The sequence below is a fragment of the Prionailurus viverrinus genome, chromosome C2, assembly GCF_022837055.1.
Source record: "Prionailurus viverrinus isolate Anna chromosome C2, UM_Priviv_1.0, whole genome shotgun sequence".
Taxonomy (NCBI): domain Eukaryota; kingdom Metazoa; phylum Chordata; class Mammalia; order Carnivora; family Felidae; genus Prionailurus; species Prionailurus viverrinus.
Window position 1 is genome coordinate 44,385,836 of NC_062569.1, and position 22,436 is coordinate 44,408,271.

The 22,436-nt window shown below is 38.6% G+C and overlaps 1 protein-coding gene across 1 annotated transcript; it reads right to left on the reverse strand.

The window, feature by feature from the left end:
- Nucleotides 1-12,674: 12,674 nt before the first annotated feature.
- COMMD2 (COMM domain containing 2) lies at nucleotides 12,675-20,770 on the reverse strand. Its single transcript, XM_047876397.1, has 5 exons — nucleotides 20,639-20,770; nucleotides 20,465-20,542; nucleotides 19,694-19,776; nucleotides 18,720-18,893; nucleotides 12,675-13,643 (listed from the first exon to the last, which is right to left on the reverse strand). Exons 1-5 carry the CDS (start codon nucleotides 20,703-20,705, stop codon nucleotides 13,446-13,448), a joined length of 600 nt encoding a protein of 199 aa, XP_047732353.1. The 5' UTR covers nucleotides 20,706-20,770; the 3' UTR covers nucleotides 12,675-13,445.
- Nucleotides 20,771-22,436: the final 1,666 nt, after the last annotated feature.

Below are 22,436 nucleotides of genomic sequence, written 5' to 3' on the forward strand. Positions count from 1 at the left end.
GAAGAGCAAGTTTGTGAAAGTTCAATTTTGTTCATCTTGAGTTTGAAGTACCTGTTAGATGTCTAAGCACACACAGATGGTAGTAGTTACATGTGTCTCAAATTCAGGAGGGCAATAAGAGCTGGAGATCCAAAATGGACAGCCATCAGCAAACTGATGGTAATTAAAGCCAAAGAAATGAGCCAAATTACCTGGCATATGTCTGTAGAGAGGAATGGCTAAGGACAAAGCTCTGGGGAAAATGTACAACTAAGAGAACAGTCTTGCAAAGATTGAGGACACATTGTTAGAGATGTAGAGGGCCAAACAGAAGAGTGTTTGATACCCCTACTCTCAAAAAAAGGATATTTAAAATTTTTTTTTCTTAATGTTTATTTTTGAGAGAGACAGACAAAGTGCAAGCAGGGGCATGGCAGAGAAAGAGACAGAGAATCCGAAGCAGACTCCAGGCTCTGAGCTGCCAGCACAGAGCCCAATGTGGGGATCGAACCCATGAACTGTGAGATCATGACCGGAGCTGAAGTTGGACACTCGACCACTGAGCCACCCAGGCACCGCCCAAAAAGTATTTTTTGGAAAGAGAGAGTAACTGACCATGTCAAATGCTGCTGTAACATCTAGTAAGATGAGGATTGGAAAATGTCCATTGGGTTTAGCAACATGGAGGGTCCTGGAAATGTTACCAAGGGTGGCTCGGGAAGGGAAGGTGAACTTTTTCAGAAGTACTGAAATGGAGAAGAGAGTGTGTGGTAACTGGAGAGGGATGTGGGTCAAGGGATATTAAGATAGGGATTTTTTTTTTATGTGAAGAAATCAGGAAGATGGATAAGTAGAAAATACAAAAGTGTCAAGATGCTGAGAAGAACAGGATCAAGAAACATAAGGGATGCCTCTTCTACTGGAATAGGAGAGAAGGAGGAGTATCATTGCAGAAAACAGTGAGGGTTTTAAAAGTTTGTTGGTCAGAAGTGGAGAAAATTCCTATCTGATCATTTCTATTTGTTCTGTGAAGAAGGAGGCAGTTATTGATGGAGAATGAGAAGCAGTGGTGAGTGGATCAGAGGCTTAAGGGGAGCAGAGAAAGTTTGAAATGGTTGTTGAAAACGAGAGAGAGCTGACTAGGGAAACTGTGGGCTAGTCAGGCAGTGTTAAAGACTTGAGAGTCATGACCATTAATATAAAAGCTCGATCATCTGAGTGGTTTCTGCATATTTTCTCCTGTAGGTCTCAGCAGCCCTTGAACTGGCAAGAAAAAAGAGGGACAGTTGGATTCATATATGGTAGACAAGACAGGTGCAGTGCAAAGTACGACAGAGAGGATTTAGAATATTGGCAGTGATGGGTTGTATGAAGTGATGGGTTGTGAATCCGACCTGGATACGGAGGGAAATATAGAAAGGCAGAGGCTTTTTAAAAAAATATTTATATTTTGGGAGAGCGCAGCAGGGGAGGGGCAGAGAGAGGGGGACAGCGGATCTGAAGCAGGCTCTGCATGGATAGGCTGACAGGAGCGAACCCGATGTGGGGCTTGAACTCACGAACTGTGAGATCATGACCTGAGCCAAAGTCAGACGTTCAACCAACTGAACCACCGAGGTGGCCCAAGCAGAGGGGTTTAACCAGTGAGAAGGCAGGGCAAGAGAACTGAAGAACTTGGATGTTGGAAGTTATTGCCCAATGAGTCGGATCAATTTTAGAGGACAGAATGTCCGAAACTGTGATTTCAGAAACAGAACAGTTCAGGTAGGGACAAGGTCTGGAGTGTAGAGGATGAGGTCCAGAGTGGAGCAGGGGAAGCCAAGTGGCTGAAAGAAACAGGGGAGGCCTTGGGAAATGAGATCAAAGAAAGGAGAAGCCGAGATATTGAATGGATCATCCACACACCCAGTTTGATGGAAGGACTTGGGGGAGAAGAAAACTTGGGAGCTAAAGGCCCCATGTGTTGCTGCTGCTGCCCACTCCTCTGGTCACTTCTGTCCTCACTTACCTCCAGCCATGACAACCTCTGTGCACTCCCTTAAGCATACTAACATCGTACTCACCCTGGGGTGTTTACATATACTTTACCTGCTGCCTCGAATGCTCTTCTTCCAAACCTTCCATTGCTCGCTTCTTCACTTCATTCAGGTTTCTGCTCCAATGTGACCTCTTCAGAGCTTTTTCTGACCAGTCTACCTAAAATAGCAGTTCTCAACTCCTCGCTCTGACCCTTAATCTGCTTTTTTATTTTTATTTTTTTAAGGCTTATTTTGAGAGAGGCAGTACAAATGGGAGAGGGGCAGAGAGAGAGAGGGAGAGAGAGAGAGAATCCCAAGCAGGCTCTGCACTGCCAGCACAGAGCCCAATATGGAGCTCCAACCCATGAAGCTGTGAGATTATGACCTGGGCAAAACCAAGAGTCAGACACTTAACCGACTGAGCCACTCAGGTGCTCCTATTTTTATTTTTTTTAGAGCAATTAGCACAACCTGAAATTATGGTTCACATTTTTTTTTTTTAATCAATCATCCTACTAGGATGTAAGCTCAATGAGAACAGTCATACTCCCTTGTCCCCGCTGTATTCCAAGCACCTAAAACAGACCAGGAACATAGTAGGTGCTCAATAAATACTTGTTAGATAGATGGACAGATGGATGAATGGGTAGAAAAGAGGAAGAATCCAGGAAATGCATGAAAGGCAGCTATTAATGGTAAAGGGAACAGAGCTGAACAGCATAAATGCTAATGAGGTAGGGCTTTGAAACAAGGAGGAATGGGGAAGGTTTTAAAGACACAGTGAATTGGGGCACCTGGGTGGCTCAGTTGGTTGGGTGTCTGCCTTTGGCTCAGGTCATAATCTCTTGGTTTGTGAGTTCAAGCCCTGTGTCAGGCTCTGTGCTGACAGCTCAGAGCCTGGAGCCTGCTTCAGGTTCTGTGTCTCCCCGTCTCTCGGCCCCTCCCATGCTCATGCTCTCTCTCTCTCAATAATAAATAAACATTAAAAAAATTAAAACAAAATAATAAAGACACAGTGAATAAGTGACAGACACTCCTCCCATTTCCTAAAATATCCAAGGCTCCAGAGAATACCAACCTCCACTAGAAAAAGCAAAAGAGATTACGTCTGGGTGGCTAGTCAGGTAAGCATCTGATTTCAGCTCAGGTCATGATCTCACTGTTTGTGAGTTCGAGTTCTACTTTGGGTGTGCTTGAGCCCCACTTCGGGTAAACACGAGCCCCACTTCTCTCTCTCCCTCTCTGCCCTTCGTGAGTTTCTCTTTTTTTAAAAAAAGATTCTTTTTTAGTGTTTGTTTATTTTTGAGAGAGAGAAAGAACATGAGCAGGGGAGGGCAGAGAGAGAGAGAGGGAGACACAGAATCTGAACCAGTCTCCAGGCTCTGTCAGCAAGGAGCCTGATGCAGGGCTCGAACTCACAAACCGTTTGATCATGACCTAAGCCAAAGTCAGACACTTAACTGACTGAGCCACCCAGGTGCCCCTCCTCATGGGTTTCTCTTTCTCTCTCACCCTCTCTCTCTGTCCCTCGTGGGATTCTCTCTCTCTCTCCCTGCCCCTCACTCACTTGTGCCCTCTCCCTCTTTCTCAAAACAAAACAAAAACACGCTGAAAGGGAAATGGGATCGTGAGGGGAGGACCTGATCTAAGGTTGCAGTGACAGTTCATCCTGCACAGGGGCCCACTAAAGCAGCAGCCACCACGCACACCACAGCTCCAGCTTACAAAAGTGCAGCTTCTGGTTTTCCACTTGCGTGCCTTTGTTCTTGTTCATCGGCATAGAATGCTCACCTTGCTCATCTATCTGCTCAACTTCTGCCCTTCTCTCAACTCAGAAACACTTTTCTGACCACTCCAAGCTGAAGTGCTTTTTCTCTACGCTGAAGTTCCACAGGGTATACTGTATATACTGTTCACTCATCACCTTATTTACTCATTGATTTGCTCATTAATTTCTTTATTATGTGCCAGGAGCTAGTCTAGGCATTGTTCCATTTGATAATTACTATTTTATGTTTTCATCTTATTTATACAAGCAAACTGTGATATACTAACTAAAAGATTATAGTGAAACCACCGGATTTTCTAAATTCTAAGGAAACAGGTTATAGACACAATAAAGAAGATACAGAAAGCAAATAAAAGGAATAACAGAACATTAAAAGGAAAACGCTAGTAAAGACTCTTTTGAATCTGGCCTCACTAATCAGACTGTGAGATCCTAACTATGAGTTTGTTAGTCAACCTATATCCTACAATATTGTCTAACTTTTAGATGCATGACAGTTTGTAAAGCTATTTTACAAAACTTCCACTTTATGAAATAAAGTAGCCAATTTTACAAAATTCTTCTAATTGTATCATTGTCTTCTGTAGCACTTAGGGTTCTTTAGACCCTAACCTAAACAGAGAACAAATGTATTGTACACATTAGGTACGCTACTGAATAAAAGGGTAGCTCTGACACCAGGCCCTTAAACGACAGGAACATTTTTGTGAGGCCACGGAACAGGTCTCAAGCATCCTGCAAGGCTGCCACTAAAATGAATTTGTGTTAACCACTCTCTCTAATTCCTCAGGTTTCAGAGTCCCAGGAGAGAGACTTACAGGTTCTGCATGAATAGCAAAAGGTGTCGTCTCTTTTCTGACAGTCCCACCAAACAATATTCAATTAGGAAGAGATTATTCCCCAAATGTAACTTGGGGTGCAATGACCAAAAGTGCGAAAATGATCAAGGGCCAAAGAGTACCTACCTGATGCCCCTAGTGAGAACAACTCACTCCCTCTCTTATGTATGCAGAGCTCCTTATTTGTTGTATCTCTTCCTCTGCCTAGTCACACTCTGAGTTAATGTTTACGTACCTTTCCATTCCATCTACTAGCTTATCAGCCCCAGAAGGCAAGTGGCTTCAGCAGCTGCATTATCCAGAGAATGGTGTCCTAAAGATCCCCATAATTAGTTTACAAATATTCTGAGGAGTAAACTTAAGCAAAAGTAAATGCCTTTTTCTCTGTTCTATTACAGTCAATTTTTATAAATTTTTAATAGTTTTACCTAATATGAAAATACACAAAATGAATATGGGAGGACATAAATCCTCCTTAGTTGCTTTCCTATCTTCTCTAAATATGTAAAACGCTCACAGAACATTCCTCATTTTAGTTGGAAATCTTTTATTTTATTATTGTTATTGTTGTTATTTTGGAGACAGAGAGAGAAAGAGAGAGCAGGGGAGAGGGGCAGAGGCAGACAGAACAAGAGAGAGAGAAAGAATATTATTCAGGCTCCATGCTCAGTGCAGAGCCCAAAGCAGGACTTGATCCTATAACCCTGGGATCATGACCTGAGCCAAAATCAAGAGTTGGGATGCTCAACTGAGTCACCCAGGAGCTCTGGAAATCTTTGAAATAAAAATAAAGATACAATGTTAATCTAATTGCTTCTGGAGCTGATTTCTGCTAAAAGTCTCTTTAACAGGTTAATGAATTCTCCATCTGGTATAACTTTGAATAAAACTAAAACTAAAACCTCTGTTCACTGGAGAATAACTCTACTAATAACTGGCTGGGAAGAAACTGTTCCCTGACTTTTCTAACTTGTATCTGAGAAAAAAATGATAGGAAACCATCATGGTAGAAAATACATGACTAAACCTATCAGAGTTTCTCCTACAAACACTATAAAATAAAATGCAACAGATTAATTCCATAGTAAGACCAAGAATAAGACTCAAATACTATAAAAAACAAGAAAATATCTACACAGTGGAATATTATTCACCCATTAAAAGGATGAAGTCCTGATGCATGCTATGACATGAACCTTGGAAACATAATGCTAGGAAGCCAGACATAGAAAGACACATACGATATAATTCTACTTATATAAAAAGTCCAGAAGAGGCAAATCCATAGAACATAAATTAGCGGTTGCCAGGGGCTGGATGGAGGGGGAATGGAAAGTGACAGCTGATGGATATGTGTATCTTTTTGGAGTGATGAAAAAGTGCTGTAATCAGATAGTAGGGATGGTTGTACAACTCTGTGGACATACTAAAAACCACCAGATTGTACACTTTGAAAGGGTGAACTTTATGTGAATTATTTCTACAAAAAAAAATTTTTTTTTAAGACACAGAGGAGGCTTCATGAGGTTTAGCGTGAAAAGAAATTGTTTGTAAGAGCCTAAGAAAGGCACGTAACTTGGTATTTATATCTGGGCAAAGACAAAGAGTAGAAGAAAAAAAGCATAGAAAAGAATACCCAGTAATTACATCCTTAAGAGTCTAAATATTAAGGATTTTAATTACACTGCTCATATCATTTCCCCCTTTTAGGAAAGTATATGGTGCCTTGCTCTTTCTTTGGGAGGGCGGGTACTAAAAATATTGCCAGCAGTCTTTCTTAGTTCTTTTGCTCTATGAATTGTGCAACAGTCTTAGCTGCAAATCAAGCAACTTTATGATGTTGTAGCATTTAAACTCACTTGAGCTTTGTAAGACCTTCTTATTTATTTGCAATAAAAGCATATGGTTTGTAGACCATGCCAGGAAATCATATCCCACCCATCTATACTTGCCCCAATGAAACTCAAAAGACCTCCCTGGATTTTCTTTTCCTCATTCTTTGAATTTTAATCCGTGTGTTTTTAGTCTTTGAGTTAACTAAGAAGCCTTTTCGTTCTGTGAACTAAGCACATTCCTTCCAAACCACAGGCATCCACTTCTCATTGGATTTATGACAATCACAACATTGGCATGCAGGTAAAACAAGAATTCAATTTGCTTTTCCCATCGCACCTCTGGTTACCTCAAGGAACCCCAATTTAATGGGAAGGAAGTAAGGATAATTTCTGCCATCCTAACCAGGTCCAAGTATTCCACAATATTCCATGGTGGTCTATCCTTTCCTCTGCACACTTCTACAGCTCTAGCTATTGAATCACATTAGAGTTTTACCTTTCAGAAAATGGTGGAATTTCAAGGAAAAGGGATTCTAACAGACAGAAGCCCATAGAAACTTCCCTTCTTCAGAACAGCCTCTTTAGGAAATTCCTTTCTGAATCTATAAGTTTATGGATTAAACTACTTCAAGGATGGAATGGCCTGAGAGCATTCTAAACTGAGATTAGGATTTTATCCTTTGTTTGACACACAACATGGGTCACTCAAAGCACTTAATAAATATTTAACAAAACTGAATCGGTAACATTGTAAGAATGAGCTAGAAAAGGTTTTAAAATTTGCTTTGTTTTCTCTATCAACACAATGACATATATAAATGACTGGGTTATAGCTGAATATAAGAATAAAGAGTAAGAAAAATTAAGAATAAAACAGGTAAAATGCCTCAGATGGTTTGTGAGAAAGGGCAGACATCCCTTTTGTGTTGCCTCTTTTTAGCTGGTTGTTGGGCAGATTGTTCTGCAAGAGAAAATGTGATAACTTTGGCGCGCCTGGGTGGCTCAGTCGGTTAAGTGTCCAGCTTTGGCTCAGGTCATGATCTCACGGTTTGTGAGTTCAAGCCCTGCATTGGGCTCTGTGCTGACAGTTCAGAGCCTGGAGCCTGTTTCAGATTCTGTGTCCCCTCTCTCTGCTCCTCCCATGCTCATGCTCTGTCTCTCAATAACAAATGAACATTAAAAAAAAAAATTTTTTAAAAAAAGAGAAAATATGGTAACTGTAAGACAGGAAAATGAAAATCGTGGTCTTTCCAAATAAAAAGTGTCAATTTAGTCTCAAGAACAAGAAAAGAGCATGGCCTCCCACTCTGACAGCTACATAATTAGTAATATTTCCTATGATAACAAACATAGTTTACGCTATAATTATAAAAAAAAAATTCATCTTACAAAAAGTGGCTTCAGTTTAAAATGACAATGACTTAGGTAGTAGCCAAATTTCAGAGGACTCTGATGTAGCTATTTGTATTCCTGATGCTCCCTTTTACTTAAAGCCTACTAAGAAGATAAAATTACTTTCCCTATATTTCCATATGGTAAGTAGAATCTTACAGATTCGTGCCTATCAACCGTAATTAAGTCATTTGAGTTCCTGGGCAGAGAGGGGTGGAACTATGCAAACATGGGAAAAAGAGCCATTGCTATTCATTGATCGAACCATTAAATATGTATTTTAATGCCATAAGGTAGATCATTGTTTTCTTACATCCATCGTATACATTTTTTGCAAAGTAGAGAAATAATGGGCTTATTCTGCTTTTATAATTAAAACATCACTTTCAAAGTTTGTAAAACTCACTGAACTAACCACAGTAATGGTGGAGTTGGGCTTGCTTGTTTTGTTTTTAAGAGAAATATTTAAGTTTGAATACAACAGTCATGGTAGTTTTATTTATTTATTTTTAATTTTATTAAGTAGGCTTCACGCCCAGTGTGGAGCCCAATGCAGGGTTTGCACTCACAACCCTGAGATCAGGACCTGAGCTGAGATCAAGAGTCGGAACCTTGGTGATTTTAAAAGTAAATATATTTAAATTAGAAGCAATGTAGTAGGATACTCTTTTCATGAAAATATTTTCTATCATTTATAAAAGAAAGGTAAAGAGAGGACAGTAGCCTATGATTATGTAAACTGTGGAAGGATAAGTTAAGGAGGGACTTAATACATACATTTAAATATATATGTATTTAAAAAATAGCCTGGGTGGCTCAGTTGGTTAAGCGTCGGACTTCAGCTCAGGCCATGATCTCACAGTTCGTGGGTTTGAGCCCCATGTCTGGATCTATGCTGACAGCTCAGAGCCTGGAATCTGCTTTGGATTCTGTGTCTCCCTTTCTACCCTCCCCCCCTACCCCGCACTCTCTGTTCTTCAAAAATAAATGTTAAAAAATAAAATTAAAATAAATACAGAGAAGAGTGATATAGTAGAGCAGGAACACTTTAATACAGCAGTTGGCAGAACTTCTTGACCATAAGGGCTGTGAAACACTACAAAGTATTGTTTGTTTTCCTTTGGAGATTAAAAACTATACAGATAATTTTCCATTTAGATGTAATATTATGTAGAAAAAGAGGAACACAGGTAATTCTTCATTTAGATGTAATATTATGTAGAAAAAGAATTGGCTTAAATAATGTTTTGAGAGTCTCATTTTTTTTCCCGCTAGTATGAAGGAAAAGAAGAAAAAAGGGAGTCAGGACCAACCCTATATGTACAACTCTCAGCCTGAGTCCTTTGGGGGCTGAGTAGTTTTGAATAGCTCAGTTTTTTGGAGAGCTATGTGTATATCATTCCAAGAATTAAAATTTTGAATGAAAATATTACTAAAATTGTATTTAAATTCCATGATCTTTATTCCTCCCTTCAGATTCCAAAGTTGTTTTTTTTTTTTAATGAGTCATTCAAACTTACAGAAATTAAGAAGGAAAAGAAACAGCTATAATCTTACCACCCAGAAACCACTAGGAAGTGTACAGAACATAATTCAAGACTATAAAATAATGAGATCCTCAGTCTACACGACTATTTTCTAAACCCCGTTACTATGCTGTATCTTATTATGCTAAATTTCTACCCTTTTTGTCCAGTTCTAAAGACTAACCTCTTAACTTTCTCCAAAGATTATACCCTAAAAGGCCTCACAGTGTTACAAATTTTAAGGACTCATACATCCTTCCACACATACATCCTTCACACACTCTTAATGATTTTTCATACTTTCCTTAGCAATAGATTCTCAGTTTTCAAAGGTATATTTTGTTTTTATGGTATCCCCACCACCTTTCCAATTTGCTGCTTTAAATTTGCTTAAGCTTGGTAACATCAATAACAAAAAAAGCTCACTGAAATCTTGTGAAACACAAAAAAGACTTCCAAAGGGTGAAGTATATATAGACTTTGTGATATATATATGTATATATATGTATATATATATATATATTTATATTGGTCATTCCCTACTCAACAGCTCTGTTCTGACATATGTTACTATTCTGGTTTTGAGACATGAGCGATACAGCAATCCTGAAAAATCAACATACTTATAATCCAAAATGACTTACTAAAAATTGAGATAAAGACAGAAAGGCACATTACCCAGAGTCATGATACCTGCTCATACAGGAGCACAGAACAGTGATTACATCAGCAGAAAATATGTTCATATATTAGCTACACACACAAAAAAATAACCAATGTGCCATAAAACAACAGGGCAAGGGAGTTCCTAAGGATGTGGAATGTTTAAACAAGAAAAGAAATAGGCTTACTCAGTGCCCTGTACTAAAAGTGAGCCTCACATTCAAAGAGTTAGCAGACTGCTCCCAATTCATTCTGGCCCAAAAGGGTAAAGAAGGCAGAACATCAGAAAGAATAAGGTACAGAGGAAGGAGGCCGGGGGAGCTTGACACAAATAACAAAAGACTAGTACCTGCTTTCTTGTTTTGACTGGGGTTAGATCAGTGGATATAGAAGAAAGGTTGCCTTGAAGGGACACAGTGCTATTATTTCAATCTTGGCTGGGGTCAGACCTGCTTATCTTCTACCAAATGTGGATAAATAAGAAGCCTCACAGAATGTTGGCAGGCATGTTGCTTTTAAACCTGATGACATCCTACTATCACTTCATGTAATATATAAAGTGTTTTTTTAGTTTGTGAGGTTGTTAACATGAAAGCTTCATTAACCAAGTTATCATAATTATTAAAAATTATTTGATTATAGTAAATATCTAATATTAGTTATTTTGCCACTGCAGAACATATACCTGTGACAATTAAATGGGTAGCAATTAAAATTGTGCTTTTCTTCCACTGGTCTCTGTTCCCTACTAGATTCTCTCTCTCTCTTTTTTTTTAGAGAGAGAGAGAGGGTGCAAGTGAGCAAGGGGCAGAGAAAGAGAGAGAGAGAGAGAAAGAGAAGCAGGGCTCACCTGAAGGGGGTGTTCAAGCTCACTCGATGTGGGACCGAACTCCTGAACCATGAGATCATGACCTGAGCCGAAGTCAGATGCTTAACAACTGAGCTACCCAGGCACCCCCAGACTCTTTTTTTTTAAAATTTTTATTTACTTTTTAAAATTTACATGCAAGTTAGTTAGCATATAGTGCAACAATGATTTCAGGAGTAGATTCCTAAATGCCCCTTACCCATTTAGTCCATACCCCCTCCCACAGCCCCTTCAGTAACTGTTCTCCGTATTTAAGAGTCTCTTATATGTTTGTCCCCTCCCTTTTATTATTTTTGCTTCCCTTCCCTTATGTTCATCTGTTTTGTATGTTAAGGTCCTCATATGAGTGAAGTCATAGGATAGCTTTCTCTAATTTCGCTTAGCATAACACCCTCTAGTTCCATCCACGTTGTTGCAAATGGCAAGATTTAATTTTTTTCATTGCCGAGTAATACTCCGTTGTATATATACACGGTGTATATATATATATATATATATGCCCCCCACATCTTCTTTATCCATTCATCCATTGATGGACATTTGGGCTCTTCTTATACTTTGGCTATTGTTGATAGTGCTGCTCTAAACATTGGGGTGCATGTTTCCCTTCAAAACAGCACACTTGTATCTTGTGGATAAATACCCAGTAGTGCAATTGCTGGGTCATAGGGTAGTTCTAGTTTTAATTTTTTGAGGAACCTCCATACTGTTTTCCAGAGTGGCTGCCCCAGTTTTCATTCCCACCAGCAGGGCAAAAGAGATCCTCTTTCTCCACATCCTTGCTAACATGTATGGTTGCCTGAGTTGTTAATGTTAGCCATTCTGACAGGTGTGAGGTGGTATCTCATTGTGCTTTTGATTTGTATTTCCCTGATGATGAGTGATGTGGAGCATTTTTTCATGTGTCGGTTGGCCATCTGGATGTCTTCTTTGGAGAAGTGTCTATTCATGTCTTCTGCCCGTTTCTTCACTGGATTATTTGTTTTTTGGGTGTTGAGTTTGATAAGTTCTTTATAGATTTTGTATGCTAACCCTTTATCTGATATGTCATTTGCAAGTATCTTCTCCCATTCTATCGGTTGCCTTTTAGTTTTGCTGTTTTGCTGTTTCCTTCACTGTGCAGAAGCTTTTTATTTTGATGAGGTCCCAATAGTTCATTTTTACCCAATAGTTCATTTTTCTTCTCTTAAGAGAAGAAACACAATGTCACTCTGACCCGAAAATCTCTAATTCTTAGGATGCAAGGCATTGATAGAACCCAGATTGCAGCTTTGAGTCTGATGGCTCTAAAGGCGTTCCTGGATTGCTCCATGGGGATGAGGCTCTCAGAATAAGATATATATACATTTAAGACTGAACCCCCATTTCCACCCTTGTGTTTTTTTTTTCTCCTTAAATCTGCCACTCCTTAAGTCTCCCTGTGTCCCTGTACTCTATCAGGCTAATCCGACACATCAGTATCTGAGTTTTTCAAGCCGACAGTTTATAGTTACTAAAAAACAAACAAATCAAGTTTGTAAAGAAGAAGGGATATTTACATGTAGTAAACATCCAAAAAAAAATGATAAAAAGTCACTGTAATTTGTATTTAGATAATTAATAAGTGATTATATTACTCTTATATTCACTGTGTATAAATGTAAATGACAGCGTGTCTCTTAGATGCTTTGCGTACTAGGGAAAAAAAGTGGTCCTTGATAAAATGTAATATATGATCACACAAATTTGAGTACTATTTAAGCAAATTAGCCATGACAACTCAAACTTAAGCAACATAGCATTTATTACCTTTACTAACCAGGAAAAATGCATGAACCCCCTAAACAATGTAGCATTTAAAAAAATTCATATTTACTTCCAATTATTCCATAGCTACTAACATTGTGGGTGCTTTTAAAAGTCAAAAACAATGAACTGTCTAAAAACATTCGGAATAGCAGTAATATTACATTGTGAATTTTATTTTCAAATTTTGGTCAATAAAGAACAGTCAGGTTAAGCAATCAAAAGAAGTACGAATAAAAGACATTCATATACACCAAAGATATGAATAGGACAGATTCACTTCCAGTTGATTCAATTGTACATACACTTTTAACATATAAAATACATCTTAATTAGTCAAGAAACAGACCACATTTAGCACCAGGAAAGGAACTTTACTCTAGCGTTGTTTTTTTTTTAATGCTTATTTATTTATTTTGAGAGAGAGACAGAGTGCGAGCAGGGGAAGCCCAGAGAGAAAGGGAGAGAAAATCTCCACGTTAATAGCACAGAGCCCAATGCAGGGCTTGATCACATGAACTGTGAGATCATGACCTGAGCCCAAATCAAGAGTCAGACGCTTAACCAACTGAGCCACCCAGCCACCCCTTAACTTTAGCTTTTGATCACGACCTCAATATCTTGTCATAGAAAAAGAAATTTCATGGGAACTATATGTATTTATCACTGTAAATTAATAAAAAATTAAAAAAGTAACTGTCGCATTATCAATACGTGAGTGATTCAGTGATTCCAGTCCTGAAAACTGGAACTACTTGATATTGCGCACAACTCTCCTACAGTGGTTTGTTTTCATCTCCTCCAATGCTTGTTCCAATTGCTGAACCAAATGGAGCAGAGTGGCTGGGTCTGTCTGCAGAACTTTGGTGTTGTGATCTCCATTCTGATTAAGGTGTAGCTTTATAGTCACTGATGGTTTTATCTGTTGCCTGAGGCTTCTGCTTGCAAGCTTCATTTTAAATGGAGTAAGAGAGTAACTAATTATCATGCTGAACATATAATATTTATAATTACCTTATATCATATACAAAAGTCAAATTTCATATAAATCATAGACTTCAAAATGAAAAATGAACTTTAAAACCTTTGGAAAGAAAAAAGGCATGACAATGTATATGCAACCTTGCCCGGCAGAAGGATTTCTTAAACATGATATAAAAGGCACAAACCACAAAGAAAAAAACTGATAAGCTGAAATACATTTAAATTATTAATACTTTCTTTCAAGAATACCTAAAGATGGTGGAAAAACAATCCACAAACTGATAAGATATTTTATGACGCATAGAACCCCCTCCCCCAACAAAAGATCAGTATTCAGAATGCATGAAATTTAATCAGAATGTTCTGATTAAAAACAACAACAAACCCCATAAGACCAAGAAAAATGTGCAGAAGACCTAAGTAAGCAATTCACAAAAGAAGTAACACAAATAGATAAACATAGGAAAACATGTTCAACTTTTTATTAGTAATTAGGAAAATGGCAATAAAAACATAACATACTATTTTACACATATCAGACTGGCGAGAATTAAAAACCTGCCCATGTGGGGCACTGCAAGTGATAGGAATGGGAACTCTCATCCACTGCTGGTCAGAGTGGTAAGAGAATAACTTTGGAAAACAATATAATAGTACCATCAATTCCACTCCTAGGTATATACCTTGAATTCTTACATATATATGTATATTCACAATAGTATTTGTTTCCAAGAGTTAAAAATTAGAAACATTTCAAATACTCTTTAACAACAGAATGGATGTATTGAGAATATTCCTAAAAATAAAATGCTTACTAAATGTCAATGAAAAGAAACAAACTACAGCAATATAAATTGTCATGGATAATTCTAAAAAGAAAATGTTCAATCAGAAAAGCAAGCTGCAGAAGAGTACATAAAAACTAAAGTTTAATGAAAAAATGTGTTAAACTAATTGTTGCACCATACGCTAACTAATTTGGATGTAAATTAAAAAAAATTTAAAAAAGATAAAGTACTCACTTGCCAAATGGGGAAAAAAACCCAAAAACTATAAAGAAAGGATTAACATCAAATTCAGGAAAATGGTTACCTCAGGGAAGTGTGAGGGGTTGTGACTGTGGTAGGTCACAGATGGTTTCATTGTATTTCTTTAAAAATTTTTTTTTTCAATGTTTATTTATTTTTGGGACAGAGAGAGACAGAGCATGAACGGGGGAGGGGCAGAGAGAGAGGAAGACACAGAATCAGAAACAGGCTCCAGGCTCTGAGCCATCAGCCCAGAGCCCGACGCGGGGCTCGAACTCACAGACCGCGAGATCGTGACCTGGCTGAAGTCGGACGCTTAACCGACTGCGCCACCCAGGCGCCCCTCATTGTATTTCTTTTAAAAAAAAAAATTAAATTATTTATTTTTGAGAAAGAGAGACACAGAGTGCGAGTGGGGGAGGGGCAGTGAGAGAGGGAGACAGAATCTGAAGCAGGCTCCAGGGTCTGGGCTGTCAGCAAAGAGCCTGACTCAGGGCTTGAACTCATGAACATCAAGATCATGACCTGAGCTTAAGTCAGATGTTTAACCAACTGAACCACTCAGGTACCCCTCAGTGTATTTCTTAAGCTTGGCAATGGGTACTTGTTTTACTATTATTCTTTAAACTGAGTATCTATAATCTTTATTTGTATGATATATTCTGAATTTTTTTAAAAAGTACTATTGACATATTTTTAAAAGAAAAAAAAGAAAACTACTAGAAACAATGGCTAACTTGAAAGCGAAGGCATTTAGCTCTAGCACCAACTGTTCTCTAAAGACCATTCTTCCTTAAAAGGAGCCAGGAGCTCCTTAAAGGAGTAACTGATTAGAGGTCTGGGATAACAACTGTGCAAGATTGAGCCTGAAACATCTTGCTATACAGGAAAGCAAGATTGTTACCTAAAATTATTGGAGTCACGTCAAAAGGACAAGAAGCCCAATTGAAGAGACTTCCGAGTGAGCAAAAATCTAACCCTGAGATTTCAGGATTAATTTATACCACAACACAGAATATTCTGACTAATAACTTCTTCCAATTAATTCTAGGTGATCTGGCTTCCAAAAGAACCCACGATACTGAAATTTAATGTCTAAAAATAATTTGGAAACAACAGGTCAATCCCCTTGAGTGAGCCAGTCCCCAAAATAATACAGATACTTATAAGTTAAAGTGTCTCTTTAAGATCATTTCTCCAGTACAGAAAATTATAGATATGAAAGATAGGTAAACTATAAACATGATGACTGAAAATACTACTTATTGATTCACTTACACATTGTTTATACTTCTTTTTCCTCTATATCTGCATTGATAGACAGGGACCAAATGTATCTAGGTGTATAAACCATAAATTTTTCATCCAAAGACTCAATCTATCCTCAAACTTTTACACAACATAATATCTAAATTAATATCCTTTACAAATAAGCATCTATATCATTCTTTAAAATTTCCAGATGAAGGTTATACAACATCCCTAACAAACACCTAGTAAGACATATTTAGACCTAATTTTTTTTCTCAGAAATGAATTTCAAGGACAGTACTACAGGATAAAGAACAGTAGCCCACAAGGTTCCTGATTAGGACTTATGTTCTGTCCTTTGTAAAAATAACAAAAGCAATTTAAATGGATCAGTCCTAAAGGTAAATCGTCCCTCACCAATCTCAGATGCATTCAATTTACTTATGTTATTAAGTGCATTAATTGTGCTGGCAATTTATGAAGGGAAATGTTTCTACTAGAAACTGAACTATGATGATTAATGTATTTCTCATAAGCAACTGCACAATTAGATGGTAATTGTCCATTCACTACCAGTGTCCATGAGACAAATCAGTTACTCAAAAACGAAACATCCTGTAACTTGTCACTAGTTTCCTAGCAATTCAGCTGATCTTCATCTGACAAGTCTTCCTCCTATAAAGAAGAATCTACTCCAATTAAAATCCCTGGTAATAATTTTGACTAATGAGCTCAGAAAATCAATTAGTTCTCTAAGTAGCTTTTTTACCCCTTAAGCGCATTTTACCACATGAAGCAATATTCATTCAGTATACACTCAACTTTAAACTATATTAGTTCTTGCAGTAACACACTATTCAAACCCATTGCACTGGGTAAATGAGCTCTCCCAAGTTTTAGAAAATTCAATTGCTTGTTTCTAATTTCTAAAAATGTCTTCATATTGGAAAAACTCAATGCAAATCGATAAAGCCAAAAAAATAACTTCTATGGGCTACCAGAACCCAAAAGTCAGAAATTACCCACACCCAAGAGAGAGCTAAAGATTTACAAGATAAATTACTACTGAATCTCATAAACATGACCATCTCACATCTCCTCCACCTGGTTATTATGAAAGGACCTAAACATAGAAGCTTGGCCACAGTGATCTCCTCCTTCCCATAGCCCCACAGGATTTGCTGCTTATGTCTCCAAGAGCACGAACTGTGTCTGATTCTTTAAATCCACAATACCTAACACATGATAACTGTACAAGAAATATTTGATAAATAATTTAAGAAGCTACTTACCCTCCCCCACCTTTTTTTATATTCAGCACTGAATGCCTATTATGTACCAGGCATTGTGCTGGGGACACAGTACTGAACAAGACACAGTACCTGCCCTCATAGAGCCTACAATCTGGTTTATACCATACCCTGTGTTTATACCTATTCAAGCACTCATTACACTGGATTATAACTGCTAAACCCTCTAACTGAATTTCTGTATCCTGTTTGGACCATCTTACCACCATTCAAATCAGGAAGAATCCACTATAACAGTAATTTACAAACTTTATTGCAAATTAGAATTACCTGGGTAACAAGCGGAACTCTAAAAAATTCTGATGCTCGGACCAAACCCCATAACAATAAAGCAGAATCTCTGGGGGCGGAACATAGATACGAAAGTATTTTAAGACTATCCAGGCTTTTCCAATATGCAGTCAAGTTTGGGAACTAGTGTGCAACCTATTCAAAGCTCATTCCCTTATGCTTATGCTGCCTCCTCTTCCAAGAACGTTAACCCTGGTTTTCTCTATTTATTGACCCTTCTGAAATGTTACCTCCTTTTGTTGAAGCTTTCCTGGATTCTGCAAGCATCCACTGAACGACCTAAGCTATGTTTGTGAAGTACAGTACATAGCTGTAACTTTATGTATACAACTATATTCCCCCCCTCCAGTAACTTATAACTATCTGTAATTACTAGTTATTTTGAGAACATCTAATATCCCTGAGTATATAGCATCTTTTCCAATTGAGAAAATGTCTCATACTTCTTTTGTGTACCAATGCATTTGGCACAGCTCTAATCAGCAAATGATGACATTCAATAAACATCTATTAGCTGTCACTGCTTGATAAAGGGCTACATACAAGAGTCTGAGAACTCCCTTTCGGTTATCAATGTGGCTTTGCAAATGACTGAATCTTACAAACGTAATGTGTAAAAGCAGCCAGACACAAAAGAATATTTACTGAATCATTTCATATATAGAAAGTTAAAGAACAAGTGAAAGTAATCTATGTATTTGAAGTCAGGGTGCTCGTTAACCTTTGGAAAGGAAAGAAGGAGAACTGGTAAGAAGCAAAGAGGATGCTTTTGGGGTGCCTGTCATGGGCAAGTCTTGGTTTTATGGGTGTTTTTACCATGTGATAATTCACTGAGCTATACAATGACGTATGCACTTTAATCCATGTATGTTTTGCTTAGGCATAAAAGTTTTTAAAAATCAAATACCGCTTTAAAAATTTGCATGACCATCTCCTTACCAAAAGAACCTATTTGTTACAAACTTTGCAAGTGAAACTGATGTAAACACATTAAGCATATCAGAAAATGAACTATTTGTAAAATGGTCTCAGAATAAACATTAAAAAAATAAAGTTTCAAACCAAAGTTCAGTTAAGGTGGTAAAGAATACAATAAGCCTGAGGACATAGAACCAAAATTAATCTTATAGTTTGTCGGGGGGGGGGGGGGGGGAACCATACCTGTACATCTAGTCTCCATTCAAGGCTGTGGTAAGTGGGAAGGTCTGGTGCCAATTCACTCAGAATAGTTCTGATCTCTTTTCTGTTGTCTAGATAAAGCTGAAGCAATAATTTGTTCAATTCTTCAGAGAATCCCAGAACAAAAACAGAATCTTGGAAATCCAGTTCAGAAATCTGAAAGTGAATCAAGTTTAACACAACATCAAATTTATGTTTGTCTAGAAATGCTAAAATATTTGATATACACAAAAGAATATGATATCTCCTAATTCTTTTCTGCCTGGTAAAAGAAACAACATCCTTTATAGAGATAACTCTTACCCACTATTTTGAAGTCTGAGTTTCTGATACATAAAAATACTTGTATTAAAGCATAAAAAGAATTATTAACATGCCCAGTTTCTCAGGGTGCCTGGGGGCTCAGTCGGTTGGACCTCTGACTTCAGCTCAGGTCATGATCTCACAGCTTGTGGGTTTGAGCCCCATGTTGGGCTCTGTGCTGACAGCTCAGAGCCTGGAGCCTGCTGGAGCCTGGAGAGGCAGTGCCTCTCCCCCACTCGTGCTCTGTCTCTGTCTCTCAAAAATACATAAACGTTAAAAAAAAAAAATTTTTTTAAATGCCCAGTTTCTCTCCTATTCTCCATCAAGTCAGATACTGCTAATATGCAAAAAAAATAAAAATAAAAATAAAAAAATCATTTATTCCTCCCCCTTCCTAGGATACCCACTATTGTATATGGCTTAATAACATGCAGAATTAGAGGGAATTCTAATTTATACTAGCAAGAGGCTTTCATACCAGCAGATCACATTACAGCCATATTGTTTAGGCATGGCTTCACTAAATCAATTATAAACCATTAACAACATTACTGAAATAAGCAGGTGCCTTCCAGGACTATGAGGCTATGATGCAGAGTATACTGAAGCTTTTTAAGGTTGAAGAAATACAAACACTCCACAGAAGCCCTTACCATAAGCTTTGAGCTTTCAGTGAGGAGGTATGTTAATCCTTCCACACCATGCTGGACAGTGTCACTGCTCACATTTAGTTTTCCTGGGAAAAAAGAAAAAAAAAAGCAAATAAATTATTGTGTGATATTTATCCTTTTATTCAAATTCTTATTTAGGAATAAATATTATCCATTATTCCATATTTGCAAACACTACGATGAAAAATAATGACTTAGTAATAGACTCCTGTTCATTCTCCACTGCTGGACAAATGCTTTGGGTATTTGCCGCCGTGTAACCTTCTTTTCAAAATGCAGACCCGTGGAGACAGACTAGCATCAGGCATACAGTCCTTAGTCCTTCTCTTGAATGTCCAGCTACTTCAAGTCTGGCATAAGTGGAATTCAAGGGCTGACAATCTCAGAAACTACCCTGTCCGGCAGGGAAAAAACAATACTGCAGCAAAAGCGGATATTTGAAGTAATTATAACCACACACTTGCATGATATTAACGGCTCACCCAACTATTTCACACGCTTTGGTGCATTTCAGCATCATAGTATCTCTGGCAGATGGTAGTATGTCCATTTTACGGACAACACCGACTTAATAGAAGCTTTAAAAATCTCAAAGCTACTTAGGGGATGGGCAGGATTTGCGCCCTGAAGAGCCTTTCTGCTTTTATTCTACCACAATGAGAACTAGACCATTGGAGCTGCAAAAACCCCTATCTCTCCAGGGTGCCAAAGAATGGCCCACACTTCCCCGCGAAGTGCCCCTCCCAGGCTTACTGGCGGCGCCTTCGTAGATCTTGGGGTTCGAGCCTCGCCTCAGGAATTCCACCGCAATCCGCCCAAACTCGGCGACCACTGCAAGGGAAACCAGGAGACCGTGAGCGCCGGGCACACCCCTTGTTCCCCTCCCCAGACCACAGAACACCACCCTCCGCGGCCGCGTCCCCTGACCCGTGCTGTCCACTTGCGGCAGAAAGGCCAGGTGCTCTTTATGCTCCTCCGAAAGGTCCAGCAGCATCTTCCCAAGTCAGAGGACTTTACTCGGCAGTGTTGACCCCGCCCTCGCCACTTCCGGGGCCAGCGTCCAAACGCAAAGAAGCTCCGGCTTCTCCACATCCCCAGCTTTGGGTTCCGGCCTGAGTCCTACGCTCGAACGCCCGCCGGTGGTGTGTTCTGGGGTTGGAAGATCCTTCCGCTAGCAAATCGTTTCGAAAAGACGTAGCCTGGTGGATGCGCGGTGCCATGCTCCGTGGAAGATGAAACGACGTTTAAAATCCGACACGCCCCCATGTGGAGCCTACATGAATAATATCAATAGCTAACATGTATTAAGCACTGTATCAGGAAATGTTCTTACATGTATTTACTTATTTAGAGTTGAGAAGAATTCTATGAGGTAGGTACCATTATTGTTCCCATGAGGGATAAGGAAACAGAGAAAGGTCAAGCGACTGAAACTAACTTTTATAGAGCTATTAGTTTGCACAGAGTTTTTGTATATGTTATCCTATTTGATTGATCTTATTTAATTCGCTCAAGAGCTATGACCTCGTTTTTACAGATGACGAATCAAAGCTCCAAAGATCACATAAGCCAGAGACACAGCTGGAAGGAGAGGGTCAGATCCCTTGACGACCTGCTCCAAAGCCCATCATTCTACACAGCAGGCTGAAACCTGAAGGTTTGTAACAATTTCTATGAGTGATTATGAATTAAGATAAAGATGATGATGACAAGGGGTGCCTGGGTGGGTCAGTTGGTTGAAGCCTCTGACTCTCGTTTTTGGTTCGGGTCAGGATCTCACGGTGTGTGGGTTTGAGCCCAGCATTGGGCTCTGTGCTGACAGCCCGAGGAGCCTGCTTTAGGGATTCTGTCTCCATCTCTCTCTGTCCCTCCCCTGCTTGTGTGCTCTTTCTCTTTGTCTCTCAAAAGTAAATAAACATTAAAAAAAAAAGCTGATGATGACAACAATGACTGATGCTTGCAGAGTTCAGAACAATATTTTTATCTTTATGTGTTGAGACAGTGTGAAAATTTGGGTCTTTTCCCAGCTTTTTCTTCTCACCTGCTGTGGTTCAAATATCGGAGACTATGGAATTGCCAATTGATGGGAACAGGACTTTCCAAATCTCACCCCCCTTGGTGGGGAAGTTGGTGGGGGGAAAGAGAAGAAGGAGTAGAGAGAGATTTCATATCTATTGTTATATGTAGGGATTGAGATAATTCTCTCTATACTATCTCCTGGGCAGAAATGAAAATTGGAAGTTGTTTTAGCTCTGTTTGCTGTGTGTACCTTGTCCTTCACATTGAAATTGTTTGTTTCCTCCACAGAAAGGAGGGGCACAGAAAGGAATGTCTTTAAATTTGTCAGTTAGGTCTTGAAGCAGCATTTGCAGAGAGAGCACAATATTTTCTTAGACTGTAAGTTGGAGAGCAGCAAAAATAGCATCGTTTCCTGAAGAAGCTTTTATTCCTAGTTGAGAAAATGTCTATTATTTAAGAATAGTTTTCGGAAAAAAGTAAAATCATGATTTTTTGACAAATATATAATGGACACATGTCAAAGATTGTAGTGAATCCATGGGTTAATGAGGGGATCATTGCAGTAAGAACCAGTTTCAGCTGGCACAAAGGAGATACTTCAAGAATCATACATCCATGGGGAATAAGAAATGCCTAAATGAATCTACAAGTAGATATAATACTATGCCAATATGATATAGCCTTTCTTCCCTGTGATCTCAGGGAC